This window comes from Panthera tigris, chromosome B1 (genome assembly GCF_018350195.1).
Source record: "Panthera tigris isolate Pti1 chromosome B1, P.tigris_Pti1_mat1.1, whole genome shotgun sequence".
Classification (NCBI taxonomy): domain Eukaryota; kingdom Metazoa; phylum Chordata; class Mammalia; order Carnivora; family Felidae; genus Panthera; species Panthera tigris.
Window position 1 is genome coordinate 43,545,054 of NC_056663.1, and position 19,213 is coordinate 43,564,266.

A 19,213-nucleotide genomic window follows, 5' to 3' on the forward strand; every position below is an offset into this window, starting at 1 on the left:
AAAGGTCCCAGTAGTTGGTGTGCCAAGATCTGTCACTGTCCCAAATAGGAGGATCTCAGTCAGCATCTAGATTCAGGCTGACTAGAAGCCAGACACTAAGACAGAAGTCTTTAATGTATGCAAATGTACCTCTTTCATGAGAAGACTGGGAGACTGGCATTTTGGTCTACTCCTGTGCTGAACCCTGGGGTGATAGCCAATCAAGAACCATTTCTTTATTTGTAACCACCCCTTCACCCTGTGAACACAAGCTCCACTGGCCACCAAATCTGGGCTAACAAGGGGTGTATCCTCTGTGCTTAAGGCATCAGACATGTGCACAAGCTCCTCTCTTTGGAGACAACAAAGACCTGGGCAGGACAGAGGAAGGATATGAAGATGGCGCCTGCTAGCCTCCCCAGTCTCTGAAGAGGATTACAGTCAGTCTCCAGATGTGTGTTTAATTCAATGTGTACATAGCTATGTGGCCCTGAGGCCAGAGCTAAGAAGATAACTAATAAGCCTCTTTCACAGAAAGACTGGACGTGCATTTCAGTTTCTTGTCTCTGTACTGTGCCCGGTGGGGTATAGCCAGTCAACAACTATTTTTCCATTAGCTACAGTCCTATAGGACCCATGAAAGTAAACCCAATGACCACCAGAGCCAGGTGATCAACAGGTATCCGGTGGGTAGCAACCATAAAAACTGTGGCACCAAATGAGACACAAGCTCTTTCTGAGAGATTCCAGCAACCCAGAGTAATGAAGAAGGAAAGCACAAAATGGCACCTATGGCCTCTGTCTTTGAAAACTAATTCCTTAGGCCCTTAGATGTGTGTTAAATTCCCTCTTTCACAGGAATACTGGGCATTTCCGTCCTCTGTTCTAGGCCTTGTGAGTAGCCACAGAGTCTGATGAGTCCTTAAGAACTGTTTCCCGGAGAGAGGCCAAGATGGCGGAACAGCATGGAAGTTTTTTGTGTGTCTCGCATCCATGAAATACAGCCAGACCAACACTAAACCATCCTGCACACCTAGAAAAGTGGTCTGAGGATTAAGACAACAATCTGCACAACCTGAACCACAGAGTTCAGTAGGTATGCAGTGCGGAGAGGTGAACTGGGGGAGACAGAAGCTGCGGAGGGCAGGGAGCCACTTTTGTATGTGGAGAGAGGATGGAGACAGGGCAGGAGGAGAATACAGGAAAAGCCCCCCCCCCCCCGCGCCAAAGCAGATAGACAGAAAATGGAGAAGTGGAAACAGTCACAGGGACTGAACTAGAAAGGGAGAAAGGAGAAAGGAGAGGGTTTAAATTCCATTAAGACAATAGGGGCGCCTGGGTGGCTCAGTGGGTTGAGCGTCTGACTTTGGCTCAGGTCATGATCTCACAGTCTGTGAGTTTAAGCCCCGCGTCGGGCTCTGTGCTGACAGCTCAGAGCCTGGAGCCTGCTTCAGATTCTGTGTCTCCCTCTCTCTCTGACCCTCTCCTGTTCATGCTCTGTCCCTCTCTGTTTCAAAAATAAATAAACATTAAAAAAATTTTTAAATAAAATAAATTCCATTAAGACTATAAAAAAGGGAGAGCACAGAGTCTGAAACTCTGCAGCTCAATGCCTGGCGGTGCTCTGGTGGGAAGGCCGAATCCCCAGGAGCAGAGTGGGGTCCAGGAGGTTCTCAGGCCACATGGGGAGAAGCAGTTCCACTGCTGAGAGGACACCTGGTAGAGGCTGTGTGTGTCCCCCAAAGGCAATGCCCCAGTGGACCCGGGAGAACAACCACATTCGCTGGTGCTGGAACAACGTCATTAAGGGTGAATCCTGGTGCCAAATGTGTGTTGTGATTTTTCATAATCCCTGAAACACTGCTGCTACACTATCTTGCAAACTTTTTCTGGGGTGGGCTGACACCCAGCCGCAGTCTCTGGGGATTGGCAGCATGGTCCCGCAAACATTCCTGGATGTGGCCAACACCCAGCCATTACTCAGTGAGACCCTCCTGCAGAGGGGCAGAATGGGTCAAAGCCACAGTCCCTCAGAAGTAAGGGGTTGAGAAACACAGCCACATCTGAGACAAAACTCAGGAGGGAGGTGCTGCCTGGGACTTCATCAGAGACTATGTAAAAGCAGGGAGTAGACAGAGGCCGAAGGCAAAGGACATGTGCGTAATTGCTGATCAGGGAGAACAGAGTTCCAATACTAGAGACTGGGTAGCTGGGTGCCGCCATTGTCACCGTTCCCATGCATGTGCATACGCACCTATAAGCACCACAACAATCCACCTCAAGAGGCTCCCAGCACCATCTAGTGAAGAATGGAGCCGTTACCCTAAGCCCCGCCCAACTGGGCAACCTTGCTCTTCAGGAACACAAGTCTCATCGCCTGCTTAGTGTATGGACTATAAAGTGCTTCATAGTTTGACTTCTAGAGGAAAACGAAGTAATTTCAGTCATATTTCAGTCTGTTCGCCAATCCATCTATTCAACTTTCTCTATTCTTTTTTGTTTCTTTTCTTTTTCTTGAGTACAAAAAGAGAAAAAAATCACTTTTATTAAAGTTATTTTTTTTCTATTATATTTTTAACTTTTGTGTAAATTTTTTCAAATTCTATTTTACTTCCATCATTTCATTTTAGTCTACTTCAGTGTATTTAATTTTCAAATTTTAAAAGATTTCCTTTTTTTTTTCTTTCCCATTTTTTCTCTAATGTATCAAGCCCCTTTCAACACCCAGACCAAAACACACCTAGGATCTAGCATAATTTATTCAATTTTGTGTGTGTGCATTTGTTTTTAATTTTTTAATTTTAATATTTGTTAATTTTCAGTTTTTTACCTCATTAATTCCTTTTCTCTCTTCAAAATGACAAAACGAAGAAATTCACCCCAAAAGAAGAGCAGAAAGAAACGACAGCCAGGGACTAACCAACACAGATACAAGCAAGATGTCTGAACCAGAATTTAGAATCACAATAATAAGAATACTAGCTGGAATCAAAAATAGATTAGAATCCCTTTCTGTGGAGATAAAAGAAGTAAAAGCTAGTCAGGATGAAATAGAAAATGTTATAACTGAGGTTCAATCTCAAATGGATGCCATGGCACCAAGGATGGATGAGGCAGAACAGAGAATCAGCGATATAGAGGACAAATTTATGGAGAATAATGAAGCAGAAAAAAGAGTGAGATTAACGCAAAAGAGCACAATTTAAGAATTAGAGAAATCAGCGACTCATTAAAAAGGAATAACATCAGAATCATAGGAGCCCAGAAGAGGAAGAGAGAGAAATAGGGGTAGAAGTGTTATGTGAGCAAATCCTAGCACAAAACTTTCCCAACATGGGGAAAGACACAGACATCAAAATCCAGGAATCACAGAAGACCCCCACTAGATTCAACAGAAACTGACCATCAATAAAGCATATCACAGTCAAATTCACATTACACTCAGGAAAGGAAAGAATCATGAAAGCATCAAGGGGAAAAAAGTCCTTAACCTACAAGGGAAGACAGATGAGGTTTGCAGCAGACCTATACACAGAAACTTGGCAGGCCAGAAAGGAGTGGCAGGATATATTCAACGTGCTGAATCAGAAAAATATGCAGCCAAGAATTCTTTATCCAGCAAGGCTGTCATTCAAAACAGAAAGAGAGATAAAAAGTTTCCCACACAAACAAAACTTAAAGCAGTTTGTGACCACTAAACCAGCCCTGCAAGAAATTTTAATGGGGACTCTCTGAAGGGAGAAAAGATGGGGGAAAAACAAATAAATAAAGACCAAAAGCAACAAAGACTAGAAAGGACCAGAGAACGCCACCAGAAACTCTACAGGCAACATAATGGCAATAAATTCATATCTTTCATACTCACTTTAAACGTCAATGGACTCAATGCTCCAATCAAAAGACACAGGGTAACAGAATGCATAAGAAAACAAGATCCATCTATATGCTGTTTACAAGAGACCCACTTTGAATTTAAAGACACCTTCAGATTCAAACTAAGGGGATGGAGAACCATCTATCATGCTAATGGTCAACAAAAGAAAGCCGGAGTAGCCATACTTATATCAGACAATCTAGACTTTAAAATAAAGACTATCAAGACATGCAGAAGGGCATTATATCATAATCAAGGGGCCTATCCACCAAGAAGTCCTAACAATTGTAAACACTTATGCACCAAATGTGGAAGAACCCAAATATATAAATCAATTAATCACAAACATAAAGAAACTCATTGATAGTAATATCATAATATTAGGGGACTTCAACACCCCACTCACAGGAATGGACAGATCATCTAATCAAAAAATCCAAAGGAAACAATGGCTTTGAATGACACACTGGACCAGATGGATTTAACAGATATATTCAGAACACTGTATCCTAAAGCAGCAGAATATACATTCTTCTCCAGTGCACATGGAATGTTCTCCAGAATAGATCATATACTGGGACACAAATCAGCCCTAAGTACAAAGAGATCGAGACCATACCATGCATATTTTCAGACCACAATGCTATGAAACTGCAAATCAACCACAAGAAAAAAATTTGGAAAAGTAACAAATACTTGGAGAGTAAAGAACATCCTACTAAAGAATGAATGGGCTAACCAAGAAGTTAAAGAGGAAATTAAAAAGTATATGGAAGCCAATGAAAATGATAGCACCACAATCCAAAACCTCTGGGATGCAGCAAAGGCGGTCATAAGAACAAAGTATTAGCAATCCAGGCCTTCCTAAAGAAGGAAGAAAGATCTCAGATATACAACCTAACCTTACGCCTTAAAGAGCTGGAAGAAGAACAGCAAATAAAACTCAAAACCAGCAGAAGACAAGAAATAATAAAGATTAGAGCAGAAATTAATGCTATCAAAAACAAAAAACAAAAACAAAAACAAAAAAAAAACAGTAGAACAGATCAATGAAACCAGAAGCTGGTTCTTTGAAAGAATTAACAAAATTGATAAACACCTAGCCAGTTTGATCAAAAAGAAAAAGGAAAGGACCCAAATAAATAAAATCAAGAATGAAAGAGGAGAGATCACAATCAACACAGCAGAAATAAAAACAATGAGAATATTATGAGCAATTATATGCCAATAAAATCTGGAAGAAATATACAAATTCCTAGAAACATATACACTACCAAAACTGAAACAGAAGAAATAGAAAATTTGAACAGACCCATAACCAGTAAGGAAATCGAATTAGTAATCAAAAATCTCCCAAAAAACAAGAGTCCAGGGCAGGTTAGCTTTCCAGGGGAATTCTACCAAACATTTAAGGAAGAATTAACACCTATACTTTTGAAGCTGTTCCAAAAAATAGAAATGGAAGGAAAACTTCCAAACTCTTTCCATGAAGCCAGCACTACCGTGATACCAAAACCAGAGAGACTCCACTAAAAAGGAGAACTATAGACCAATTTCCCTGATGAACATGGATGCAAAGAGCCTCAACAAGATATTAGCCAACCGGATCCAACAATACATTAAAAAAATTATTCCCCATGACCAAGTGGGATATATACCTGGGATGCAGGGCTGGTTCAATATCCACAAAACAATCAGTGTGATTCATTACATCAATAAAAGAAAGGATAAGAACCATATGATCCTCTCAATAGATGCAGAGAAAGCATTTGACAAAATACAGAATGCTTTCTTGATAAAAACCCTCAAGAAAGTAGGGATAGAAGGATCATACCTCAAGATCATAAAAGCCATATATGAAAGACACAACACTAGTATCATCCTCAATAGAGAAAAAATGACAGCTTTCCCCCTAAGGTCAGGAATAAGATAGGGATGTCCACTCTCGCCACTGTTATTCAACATGGTATTGGAAGGCTTAGCCTCTGTAATCAGACAACACAAAGAAATAAAAGGCATCCAAATTGGCCAGAAGGAGGTCAAACTTTCACTCTTCACAGATGACATGATACTCTATATGGAAAACCCAAAAGATTCCACCAACAAACTGCTAGAACTGATTCATGAATCCAGCAAAGTTGCAGGATATAAAATCAATGCACAGAAATCGGTTACATTCCTATACACCAACAATGAAGCGACAAAAAGAGAACTCAAGGAATCTATCCCATTTACAATTGCACCAAAATCCATAAAATACCTAGGAATAAATCTAACCAAAGAGCTGAAAAATCTATACACTGAAACTATAGAAAGCTTATGAAAGAAATTGAAGACACAAAAAAATGGAAAAAGATTCCATGCTCCTGGATAGGAAGAACAAATATTATTAAAATGTCGATACTACCCAAAGCAATCTACATATTCAATGCAATCCCTACCAAAATAACACCAGCATTCTTCACAGGGCGAGAACAAATAATCCTAAAATTTGTATGGAACCCAAAAGACCCTGAATAGCCAAAGCAATCTTGAAAAAGAAAACCAAAGCAGGAAGCATCACAATCCTGGACTTGAAGCTGTTCTACAAAGCTGTAATCATCAAGAGAGTATGGTACTGGCACAAGAACAGATACTCAGATCAATGTAATAGAATAGAGAACCCAGAAATGGACCCACAAATGTATGGCCAACTAATCTTTGACAAAACAGGAAAGAATATCCAATGGAATAATGACAGTCTCTTCAGCAAGTGGTACTGGGAAAACTGGACAGCAACATGCAGAAGAATGAACCTGGACCACTTTCTTACACCATACACAAAAATAAACTCAAAATGGATGAAAGACCTAAACGTCAGACAGGAAGCCATGAAAATCCTGAGGAGAAAGCAGGCAAAAACCTCTTTGATCTTGGCTGCAGCAACTTCTTACTCAACATGTCTCTCTCTGGAGGCAAGGGAAACAAAAGCAAAAATGAACTACTGGGACCTCATCAAAATAAAAAGCTTCTGCACAGCAAAAGAAACAATCAGCAAAACTAAAAGGCAACCGACAGAATGGGAGAAGATATTTACAAATGACATATCAGATAAAGGGTTAGTATCCAAAATGTATAAAGAACTTATCAAATTCAACACCCGAAAAACAAAAAATCCAGTGAAGAAATGGGCAAAAGACATGAATAGACACTTCTCCAAAGAAGACATCCAGATGGCCAACCGACACATGAAAAAATACTCCACATCACTCATCATCAGGGAAATACAAATCAAAACCATAATGAGATACCACCTCACACTTGTCAGAATGGCTAATATTAACAACTCAGGCAACAATAGATGTTGGAGAGGATGCGGAGAAAGAGAATCTCTTTTGCATTGTTGGTGGGAATGCAAGCCAGTGCAGCCACTCTGGAAAACATATGGAGGTTCCTCAAAAAACTAAAAATAGAACTACCCTATGACCCAACAATTGCACTACTAGGCTTTTGTCCACGGGACACAGGTGTGCTGTTTCGAAGGGACACATGCATCCCATGTTTATAGCAGCACTATCAACGATAGCGAAAGTAGGGAAGGAGCCCAAATGTCCATCGATGGATGAATGGATAAAGAAGATGTGGTGTATATATATACAATGGAGTATTACTCGGCAATCAAAAAGAATGAAATCTTGCCACTTGCAACTACATGGATGGAACTGGAGGGTATTATGGTAAGTGAAATTAGTCAATCAGAGAAAGACAAGTATCATATGACTTCACTCATATGAGGACTTTAAGAGACAAAACAGATGAACAAAAGGGAAGGGAAACAAAAAATAATATAAAAACAGGTAGGGGGACAAAACAGAAGAGACTCATAAATATGGAGAACAAACTGAGGGTTACTGGAGGGGTTGTGGGAGGGGGGATGGGCTAAATGGGTAAGGGGCACTAAGGAATCTACTCCTGAAATCATTGCTGCACTATATGCTAACTAATTTGGATGTAAATTTTAAAAAAATAAAAAATAAAATAAATAAAATAAAATAATGCAGAAAATCCATTAGGATAAACTATTTTTAACCTACTTTACCAAGTCTTTGATCAGAACTTCATAACAAAAATATAAACTTCACAAGATAAGTCCCATTTTTTTAGGTAGTAGTTAAGATTATGGGCTCTGGAGTTAGACCTGTGGGTTCAACCTGAGAGACACCACCAGATCCAAGAGTCCTGAAATTGTTTAACCTATTGAAATCTCAATCTCATTAGTAAAAAGTTAGTATGCATAGAGATAAATTTTGGCAAGTTTTTTTTTTTTACTGACAACCAGAGAGTATGATGCCTGAATGAAGTCTATAATAATGTATGAATAATCAGAACTGAATAAAAATTCCCTAAATTAAGCTACATCATTGTCACAGATCTTTGTTTTCTAAGAATACTGAAATATTATTCTTACATGAATAGATATGCAATATCATGAGGTCTTAGAGAAAGATAGGACTTTTTCCATTCTAAAAATCTATGCAATACTTCATCTGCCTCACCAACTGTAGAAATCTTATTGTTATCTGACCATAACTCCAACGATGACAGCACAATAGTAACTTTAAATTGGGCAAACATCTAAAGACAAAAGAGGTAAATACATGAAAAATTAATCTTTGTTATTTTACAATAACCATGAAATTAATTCAATGCATTGACAAATCCATGCTCAGTCTATACAGATGGCTTAATTATTCAGAAATGCCACGTTAAGTTAATTGCCAATTATAATTTCAAAACTAGTATGAATTTTTCTAACTAGTATGAAAAGGAAAATACTTACTGCATTTACAAGGCCAATAATTTTGATGATTTTATTTGTTACTATCATGCTTTCAGAGCCCAAGTAATCATACTGAAAAACAAAATTAATTTTAAATTGAAATACAATCTGTTGTGTAGTATGTTTGAGATATACTCTCCATCTACTCTCAAAAGTTTGAGACTGCTTGGGAGTTAGATCAGTGCAAAATAAGATAGTAACAATAAAAAAATAAATATAAATTGGACCACTCAAGTATGCCGGTGGGAATGTAAAATCATACAGCCATTCTGGAAAGTTTAACAGCTCCTTTCAAAACAAATAATGTACTGACCACATGACCCAGCAATTGCACTCCTGGGCATTTAGCCTAAAGAAATAAAAACTGATGCTCACAAAAAATCTATACATAAATGTCCATAACAGTTTTATTCCTATTAGCCAAAAACTGGAAACAATTCATATGTCCTTCAGTCGTTAACTGGTTAAACAAATTGTGGTACATTCATAACATGTAATACTGTTCAGTAATAAAAAGTAACTCACTAAACTGGATAAAACTTAAGAAAACATGCTGAGTATTAAAAAATCTCAAAAGGATATATACCACAAGGTAACATTTATGCAATATTCCTGAAACCAAGAGATGGAGAACAAATTAGTGACTGCCAGTGGTTAAGAAGTGTAGGGAGGCAGGGAGAAACAAATGTGACAATGAAGTTAGAACATGAGAGAGTCTTATTAGTGATGGTACTATTGAGTGTCTTGATTGTGACAGTGATTACATAAGGCCACATAAGTGGCCCTACTGCATAAAACTACAGACACACACACAAACACACAAATGAGTGTATATACAACTGCTGAAATCTGAATAAACTTTGTGGAATGTGCCAATGTCAAATTCCATATCTATAAATCATCTCTCTAAAGTACAGCATCCCTTGATGTCCACTCTCACCACTCTTATTCAACATAGTATTGGAAGTCTTAGTCTCTGCAATCAGACAACACAAATAAAAAGCATCCAAATCGGCCAGGAGGTCAAACTTGCACTCTCGCAGATGACATGATACTCTATATGGAAAACCCAAAAGATTCCACCAACAAACTGCTAGAACTGATCCATGAATTCAGCAAAGTCGCAGGATATAAAATCAAGCACAGAAATTGGTTGCATTCCTATAAACCAACAATGAAGCAACAGAAAGAGAAATCAAGGAATCGATCCCATTTACAATTGCATCAAAATCCATAAAATACCTAGGAATAAATCTAACCAAAGAGGTGAAAAATCTATACACTGAAACTATAGAAAGCTCATGAAAGAAATTGAAGAAGACACAAAAAATGGAAAAATATTCCATGCTCATGGATTGGAGGAACAAATATTGTTAAAACATCAATACTACCCTAAGCAATCTACATACTCCATGCAATACCTATCAAAATAATACCAGCATACTTCACAGAGCCAGAGCAAACAATCCTAATATTTGTATGGAACCAGAAAAGACACTGAATAGCCAAAGTAATCTCTTTAAACATTTTTAATGTTTATTTATTTTTAAGAGAGAGAGAGAGAAAGCGAGCAGGGGAGGGGCAGAGAGAGAGGGAGACACAGAATCCAAAGAAGGGTTCAGGCTCTGAGCTGCCAGCATAGCGCCCATGGATTCATGGAACCCATGAACCACAAGATCATGACTTGAGCCAGAGTCAGACACTTAACTGACTGAGCCACCCAGGTGCCCCCAAGAACTTACCAAACTCAACACAAAAAAAAACAAATAATCCAGTGAAGAAATGGGCAAAAGACATACATAGACACTTTTCATAAGAAGACATTCAGATGGCTAACAGACACATGAAAAATTGCTCAACATCACTCATCATCAGAGAAATACAAATCAAAACCACAATGAGATACCACCTCACACTTGTCAGAATGGCTAAAATGAACAACTCAGTCAACAACAGATGCTGGAGAGGATGAGGAGAAAGAGGAACCCTTTTGCACTGCTGGTGGGAATGGAAACTGGGGCAGCCACTCTGGAAAACAGTATGAAGGTTCCTCAAAAAACTAAAAATAGAACTACCCTATGACTCAGCAATTGCACTACTAGGTATTTATGCAAAGGATACACATGTTCTGTTTCAAAGGGACATATGCACCGCAATGTTTATAGCAGCTCTATCAACAACAGCCAATGTAGAAAGAGCCCAAATGTTCACTGACAGATGAATGGATAAAGAAGATATGGTAGATAGATAGATAGATGATAGATAGATACATAGATGATAGATACATAGATAGATAGATAGATAGATAGATAGATAGATAGATAGATACAGATATAGATAGATATAGAGATAGATAGATAGATGATAGATAGATAGATAGATAGATAGATAGATAGATAGATAGATAGTGGAGTATTACTTGACAATCAAAAAGAATGAAATCTTGCGTTTTGCAACAACATGGATGGAACTAGAGGGTATTATGCTAAACGAAATTAGTTAGAGAAAGACAAATATATGACTTCACTCATGTGGAATTTAAGATTCAAAACAGATGAACATAGGGTAAGGGAAGCAAAAATAATATAAACATAGGAGAGGGACAAAACATAAGATACTCTTTAAATATAGAGAACAAACTGTGGATTCCTAGAGGGATTGTGGGTGGGGGGATGGCTAAATGGGCAAGGGGCATTGAGGAAGACACTTGTTGGGATGAGCACAGAGTATTACACATAGGGGATGAATCAGTGGGTTCTACTCCTGAAATCATTATTGCACTACATGTTAACTTAACTAACTTGGATGTAAATTAAAAAATAAAAATAAAACAATTATATAATTTTGAGTATTTGGCTTTTCAGTTTGCAAATTTTTTCACTGTTCTCTCTCTGACATGTAGTCTAAAATTTGGAATTTTTAAATTCCTTTTTAGCTAGGGATAGTCATGCATTCACACCAAATATTTACAGCAAAGAAAAAGAAAAACACATACCAAAGCTTTATCCACCACAATATGCATCTCTAGATAAAGAGGGATTAAATCCGGAACAGTTGATTGTGACTAGAAAAAAGATAAAGAACACTTAAAAGCACATAAAACTTTCATAAATTGTTTATCCTGAGCTTTTAAAATCATTTTCCCACTTTACTGAGGAATAATTGACAAATAAAAATTATATGTATTTAAGGTATAAGATCAGATGTTCATATATACACATATAGTGAAATAATTGCCACAATCAAGCTAATTAACATATCCACCTCACATAGCTACAATTTTCTGTGTGTGTGTGTGTGTGTGTGTGTGTGTGTGTGTGTGTGTGTGTGAGATGAGAACCTGTAAGATCAACACTCAGGAAATTTCAAGTTTACAATATGCTATTGTTAACTATAGTCATATTACTGTATATTAAATCTCCAGAACTTACTTATCTTGTATAACTGAAACTTAGTACCATTTGGCCAACATTTCACCATTTCTCCCTGTCCTCAGGTCCTGGCAACTACCATTTTATTCCTTGCCTCTGAGTTTGACTATTTTAGATAACACATATAAGTGAGATCATGTATTATTTGTCTTTCTGTGCATGGCTTACTTCACTTAGCATAACATCCTCCAGGTTCATCAATGTTGTCACAGATGGGAAGATTTCCTTCTTTTTTAAGGCTGAATATTCCATTGCATAAACATATTACAATTGCCAACAAATTGGGCACTCTGGAAGAAATGGACAAATTCCTAGAAACATACAAACTACCAAAACTGAAACAGGAAGAAATAGAAAATTTGAACAGACCCATAACTAGCAAAGAAACTGATTCAGTAACCAAAAATCTCCCAACAAAAAAAAATCTCCCAAAAAGGCCATGTATGTTTCCCAGGGGAATTCTACAAGACATTTAAAGAAGACTTAATACCTGTTCTTCTCAAACTGTTCCAAAAAAATAGAAATGGAAGGAAAACATCCAAACTCCTTCTACAAGGGTAGCATTGATTCCAAAGCCAGACAAGGACCCCATTAAAAAAGGAGAATTATAGGCCAACATCCCTGATGAACATGGATGCAAAAATTCTAAATAAGATACTAGCAAAACAAATCCAACAGTATATTAAAAGAATAATTCACCATGATCAAGTGGGCTGCAACGGTGGTTTAATATTCACAAATCAATCAACATGATACACCACATTATTAAGAAAAGAACCATATGATCCTCTCATAGATGCAGAAAAAGCATTTGACAAAGTGCAGCATCTATTCTCAATAAAAACCCTCAACAAAGTAGGGACACACCTCAACATCATAAAGGCCACATATGAAAGACCCATAGGTAATATCATCCTCAATGGGGAAAAACTGAGAGCTTTAACTAAATGGTCAAGAAGAAGACAAGGATGTCCATTATCACCACTACTATTTAATACAGTACTAGAAGTCTTAGCCTCAGCAATCAGACAACAACAACAAAAAATAATAATAATAAAGGGTATCCAAACTGGCAAGGAAAAAGTCAAACTTTCACTATGTGCATATGACATTATATTCTATGTAGGAAACCCAAAAGACCCCACCAAAAAATTACCAGAATTAATACATGATTTCAATAAAGTTTCAGGATATAAAATCAACGTACATTAATGGGTTGCATTTCTAGACATCAATAACAATACAGCAGAAAAAGAAATCAAGGAATTGATCCTATTTGCAATTGCACCAAAAAAAATTAGATACTTAAGAATAAACCTAACCAAAGAGGTAAAAGATCTATACTCTTAAGACTATGTAACACTTATAAAAGAAATCAAAGAGGACACAAAGAAATGGAAAGGATTCCATGCTCATGGATTAGAAGAACATTGTTAAAATGTCGATACTACCCAAACCATCTACACATTTAATGCAATCCCCATCAAAATAACACAAGCATTTTTCACAGAACTAGAACAAACAATCCTAAAATTTGTATGGAAACACAAAAGACCCCGAACAGCCAAAGAAGAAAAACAAATACAAATCAAAAACCACACTGAGATATCACCTCACGCCAGTCAGAGTGGCTAAAATGAACAAATCAGGAGACTATAATAGATGTTGAAGAGGATGTGGAGAAACGGAACCCTCTTGCACTGTCGGTGGGAATACAAACTGGTGCAGCCACTCTGCAAAACAGTGTGGAGGTTCCTCAGAAAATTAAAAACTGATCTACCCTATGACCCAGAAATAGCACTGCTAGGAATTTACCCAAGGGATAGAGGAGTGCTTATGCATAGGGGCACTTGTACCCCAATGTTTATCGTAGCACTTTCAACAATAGCCAAATTATGGAAAGAGCCTAAATGTCCATCAACTGATGAATGGATAAAGAAACTGTGGTTTATATACACAATGGAGTACTACGTGGCAATGAGAAAGAATGAAATATGGCCCTTTGTAGCAACATGGATGGAACTGGAGAGTGTTATGCTAAGTGAAATAAGCCATACAGAGAAAGATACCATATGTTTTCACTCTTATGTGGATCCTGAGAAACTTAACAGAAACTCATGGGGGGAGGGGAAGGGAAAAAAAAAAAAGAGGTTAGAGTGGGAGAGAGCCAAAGCATAAGAGACTCTTAAAAACTGAGAACAGACTGAGGGTTGATGGGGGGTGGGAGGGAGGGAAGAGTGGGTGATGGGTATTGAAGAGGGCATCTTTTGGGATGAGCACTGGGTGTTGTATGGAAACCAATTTGACAATAAATTTCATATATTAAAAAAAAATAAATTGTGGTTTATATACACAATGGAATACTACTTAGCAATGAGAAAGAATGAAATATGGCCTTTTGTAGCAACGTGAATGGAACTGAAGAGTGTTATGCTAAGTGAAATAAGTCATACAGAGAAAGACAGATATCATTTGTTTTTACTCTTATGTGGATCCTGAGAAACTTAACAGAAGACCAGGGGGAAGGGGAAGGAAAAAAAAAAAGAGAGGGTGGGAGCCAAACCATAAGAGACTCTTAAAAACTGAGAATTAACTGAGGGTTGATGGGGGGTGGGAGGGAGGGGAAAGTGGGTGATGGGCATTGAGGAGGGCACCTGTTGGGATGAGCACTGGGTGTTGTATGGAAACCAGTTTGACAATAAATTTCATATTTAAAAAAAAGGAAAAAAAAAACAAAACTGGAGGCATCACAATTTTGGATTTCATGCTATATTATAGTCACTAAAACAGTATGGTACTGCCACAAAAGCAGACACATAGATCAATGGAACAGAATAGTAAACCCAGATGGGGACCCACAACTGTATAGTCAATTAATCTTCAACAAAGCAGGAAAGGATATGCATTCCAAAAAGGTCTCTTCAACAAATGGTGTTGAGAAAACTGGGCAGCAACAGGCAGAAAAATGAAACTGACCACTTTCTTACACCATATATGAAAATAAATTCAACATGGGTGGGGGTGGGGAAAAATGAATGAAGGTCGTCAAAAGGTACAAACTTCCAAGCTATAAGACAAATAAGTTCTGTGAATGTAACGTACATAAGGTGACTATAATTAATAATACTGTAATGTATATTTGAGAGCTGCTAAGAGAGTGAACTTAAAAGTTCTCATCACAAGAAAGAAAACTGTAACTATGTGGTGATGGATGTTAACTAGGCTTACTGTGGAATTCATTTTGCAATATATGTAAATATCAAAACATTATGTTATACACCTAGAACTAATAAGATGTTATATGCCAATTACCTCTCAATAAAACTGGAAAAAACTTTTTAAGTATAAATAAATTTTTTTAAAAGAGTCACAGATTCTGAATGTTAAAAGCAAAAGCCACCTCCAAAGACAGGGTGTCCCACCATCCTGCCTTATATCCACAAAAATACAATAAGAGTGGATCTTGGCAGAGCACCAACATTATCCACCACACTTGTTCATCTAAGCCACTGTAAATTACCATTATAAATTCTTAGATGGAAAAAATTCAGTATTTAGTTAACAAAATTTCATTTAAAATTATAAATATATATTATATTATATTATATTATATTATATTATATTATATTATATTATATATAATTTTATATATATCACTAAACACTTTGGTGCTGCATGTACATTTCAAAATCCACTTGAACCTTGTATTATTTGGGGCATAGGATTAGAATCTATAACAGAGACACTAAAATAATAGTGGATTAAACAATGGAAGTTTATTTCTCCCTTACATAAAAGTTTGAAGAGGTATGGTGGTTTAGTCTTGTAAATTCTTCAGGAGTAAGGCTCACTCTACATTATTGTTCTGCCATGAATGGCATCATCCTCATCCTAGTAGACTATGATGTATGAACATGTCCACATTGCAACCAGCAGGAAGTGAAAAGGAGAAGATAAGCTCTCTTCCTTTAGAATTCAATCCAGACATGACAGACATTATACCTGTTCACATGTCACTAGCTATAACTTCTTCACATGACCCTATGTAGATACATGGGAAGTTTGAAAAATGTAGTCTTTTTTCACATGCCCAGCTAAATTGTGAGGGGTTTTGTTTGTTTTTTTAAACTGAAAGAAGATGGAAAAACATGCACTGGGAACAACTAACACTGCCATATATGTCTTTTATAAACTATGCATATTTATGCCACATTTACTTAGAAAAAAATTTTATTTCACAATTACTTTTATGAAAATTAAAACATGAAAGTATACAAGGTGAACACTGGAACAATTTACATGGCTGTACATAACAATCTTGCTTTCAACATTTTAATTTTAATTATAGATATAATTTAATGCTGACTCCTTATTTATGAATGCAATCTTTATAAACACTGTCCTTATTAAATAACTTCCAGGAATACAGACACAAAGTCAGGAGTTGAACTAAATTAAATTTATATTGAATACACACTAGTTAATTTTTAGAAAGTTATTAATATGTAACAAAATAAGAATTAAAATAAAAATGGGTCATAAAAAAGTAAACGATCAATTGATGCAAGGAGAAAAAGGCAACGTATGGTTCAAAGGAAATTTTAACATTAAGGAAAGATGAGTATGTTCTCAAGGAAAGAATATTTGCTACAGTTATACAATAGGTTAATACATTTCTCTTATACATAAATAAAAGCAATAATTTCCCTGAAAGTAGTAAAAACAACACATACAAACTCACTTTTTCACTTATAATAATGTTATAGTCCACTGGGTTTTGTTCTATGCCTCGGTTATCTTTGGTAAGAGCTGCAAATTCATTGTTTCCATCCCTTAATTTATAAATAAGATGCTGAAATTCAACTACAGATTCCAGAGGCTCAATTCCATAAGAAACATTTTCAAACTGCAGTATTCCTCTGTAAAATTATGGATAAAAATGTTAAGTGCTTTCAATCAATTCTATATGATAAAATTCTGACAGAATCCTAAAGAAGAAGGAGGATGGTAAAGAATGTTTCTGAGCTCAGTATTTTTAGCCAAATTCTTTACATTTTGGAGATAACTCTGAAGAGACAAAGGATCTCCTGCAATCCACAAAACTAACTTTTCATTTCATTCTCTTCATAGTTGTAAAGGCAGAAGAAATTATGTAATCAGTTGCTAGGTATATAAGTATACAGCATTACAGTGATCAAGAAATTCCCTGTCCTCCAAGTCAGTGACTTAAAGAAAGCAACAGTAAATAGAAATCTTAATGAATTTCTCTCTGCTTTGTGTTGGTTTTGAAAACTGCTTATATTGCTTATACAACAAAACTATATGTAATGAGTAATTTTATTTATAAAAATAAAATTTAGCAGTAATTATGAAAATACATGTATTTTCATTAAGTACATAGTCTGAATAAGAAATTAAAAACATGAGTTTAAAGAGTAAACAACTTTCATAACTATTATTTCCTGCAAACAGATTATATTTCAATAGCTAAGTAGTAAGACACTTCCCAAAAACCAAATTTCAGGGTTCCATATAACAAGTACCGAAGAACATTTATTTGTGAAAATAAGGAGCTTATACTACAAAATGAAGGTGAAGAGTTTCCTGACAGAATGGAAAACTCTAGGCATTAAGGAGGAAACCCTACAATTCTTAGAGTTTAAAACAGTGATATTATTAGAAAAATATGAGTACTATATTAATAACTATTTGTTTATATAGAATTTGTCTCCTCTCCCTGAAGGTGATTTTCCTGAAGAAAAAGATTGTTTGTCTTTATTTATCTTTATATCTCCAAACACGAGGCTAGTAGGTGATATATCATAGTACCAAAAATATTATTTGCTGAAAAACTAAGTTATCCTAAACAGCTCTTCCAAGTTGCTCTAGTCATGTACATTCAGTTGTCATTTCTGTAGTTAAGAAAAAATAAGATATAGATTAAAGAAACTAGGAAATCTAAACCTTCAAGGAAGTTAGAAATGTCTCTAGTCAGCAAGGAACGTGAAGAGATACAAGAGAAGAAAGATGTTCACTGAAGGATATCATTGTACATGGGAATCCTCTTCCAGCTCCAAACTTAATATAAACATAACAAATTCACTGCAGCCAAAAATCATTAACTATAGTGTTCACATATCAATGATAGAAAATAAATAACCTCAATCCAGTGCACGTGCTGAGTGTAACAACAGAATTGGGATATCCTTCAACATACCCCTGGTAATAGCACTGAGCCTATGAAAAAAAAAAAAAGTGGTTACTTAGGATTAACAAAACTTTCTAATGATTTCTTATTTTTATACTTGCCAGAACTTTCTGAGTATTTTCACAGGCTACATGGTTTATATCAATATGAATAAAGTGACACTCAGAAAGTTTCCCTCTATTTGTCACTTTCACTATATTAACTACTCTTCTGATGAATACTTGAGGTTATTTTATACCCTGCTTCCAAAGTGTTACCCATATTTTATGTTAAATTACTTTCTAATATATAAATTTAGCTCATCAATCAAAAGACAAAGATTATGAATCTGAATATCTTTAAAAATCTAATATTGTGCTAAAAAGAAACACCTAAAATTTAAAGGCAGAGAAAGATTAAAGAACTAGAAAAAGATACACCATATCAACACAAACCAAAAGGATGATTCTGGACCTATACTAATACAGGAAATGAAGACTTTAAGGCAAGAAGCATTACTAGTGATAAAGAGGGACATTTCATAATGAAAAGAATTTCAACTGACCAGGAAGATACAAATATTCCAAATCTGTATTCACTTAATACATAGCTTCAAAATACTAAGCCCAAAATTGAAAGAATAATAAAAATAAAGAAATGCATAATCATACTAAAAGATAACATTTGTCAGTAACTGATAAATCAAGCATTCAGAATCTACAGAAGATTTAAACAGCATGTTAGCAACCTAATATAAGTAGAACAAAAACTGTAGAATACACTTTCTTTTTAAAGAGCATGGAACATTTACAAAAATGAAATCAACTTCTGAGCCATGAAGCAAGACAACAAATTTTAAAGAGCTGAAGTCATACAAAGTTTGGTCTCTGACCACAATACAATTAAGCTAGAAATACATCAAA

At 36.2% G+C, this 19,213-nt stretch overlaps 1 protein-coding gene across 6 annotated transcripts in view; it reads right to left on the reverse strand.

Moving 5' to 3' along the window:
• ADAM32 (ADAM metallopeptidase domain 32) overlaps positions 1-19,213 on the reverse strand; it is a 174,062-nt gene that overhangs the window by 127,844 nt on the left and 27,005 nt on the right. For all 6 annotated transcript variants that reach the window (XR_006216642.1, XM_042983412.1, XM_007097061.3 and 3 more), the window contains 5 exons: positions 18,264-18,340; positions 16,845-17,022; positions 11,668-11,736; positions 8,673-8,744; positions 8,301-8,467 (listed from right to left, as the gene is read on the reverse strand). Coding sequence is in view for 5 of the 6 variants with exons in the window: in XM_042983412.1 (XP_042839346.1) it covers positions 8,301-8,467; positions 8,673-8,744; positions 11,668-11,736; positions 16,845-17,022; positions 18,264-18,340 (563 nt within the window). In the remaining variant the exon portion in view is untranslated. The remainder of the gene's footprint in view (positions 1-8,300; positions 8,468-8,672; positions 8,745-11,667; positions 11,737-16,844; positions 17,023-18,263; positions 18,341-19,213) is intronic.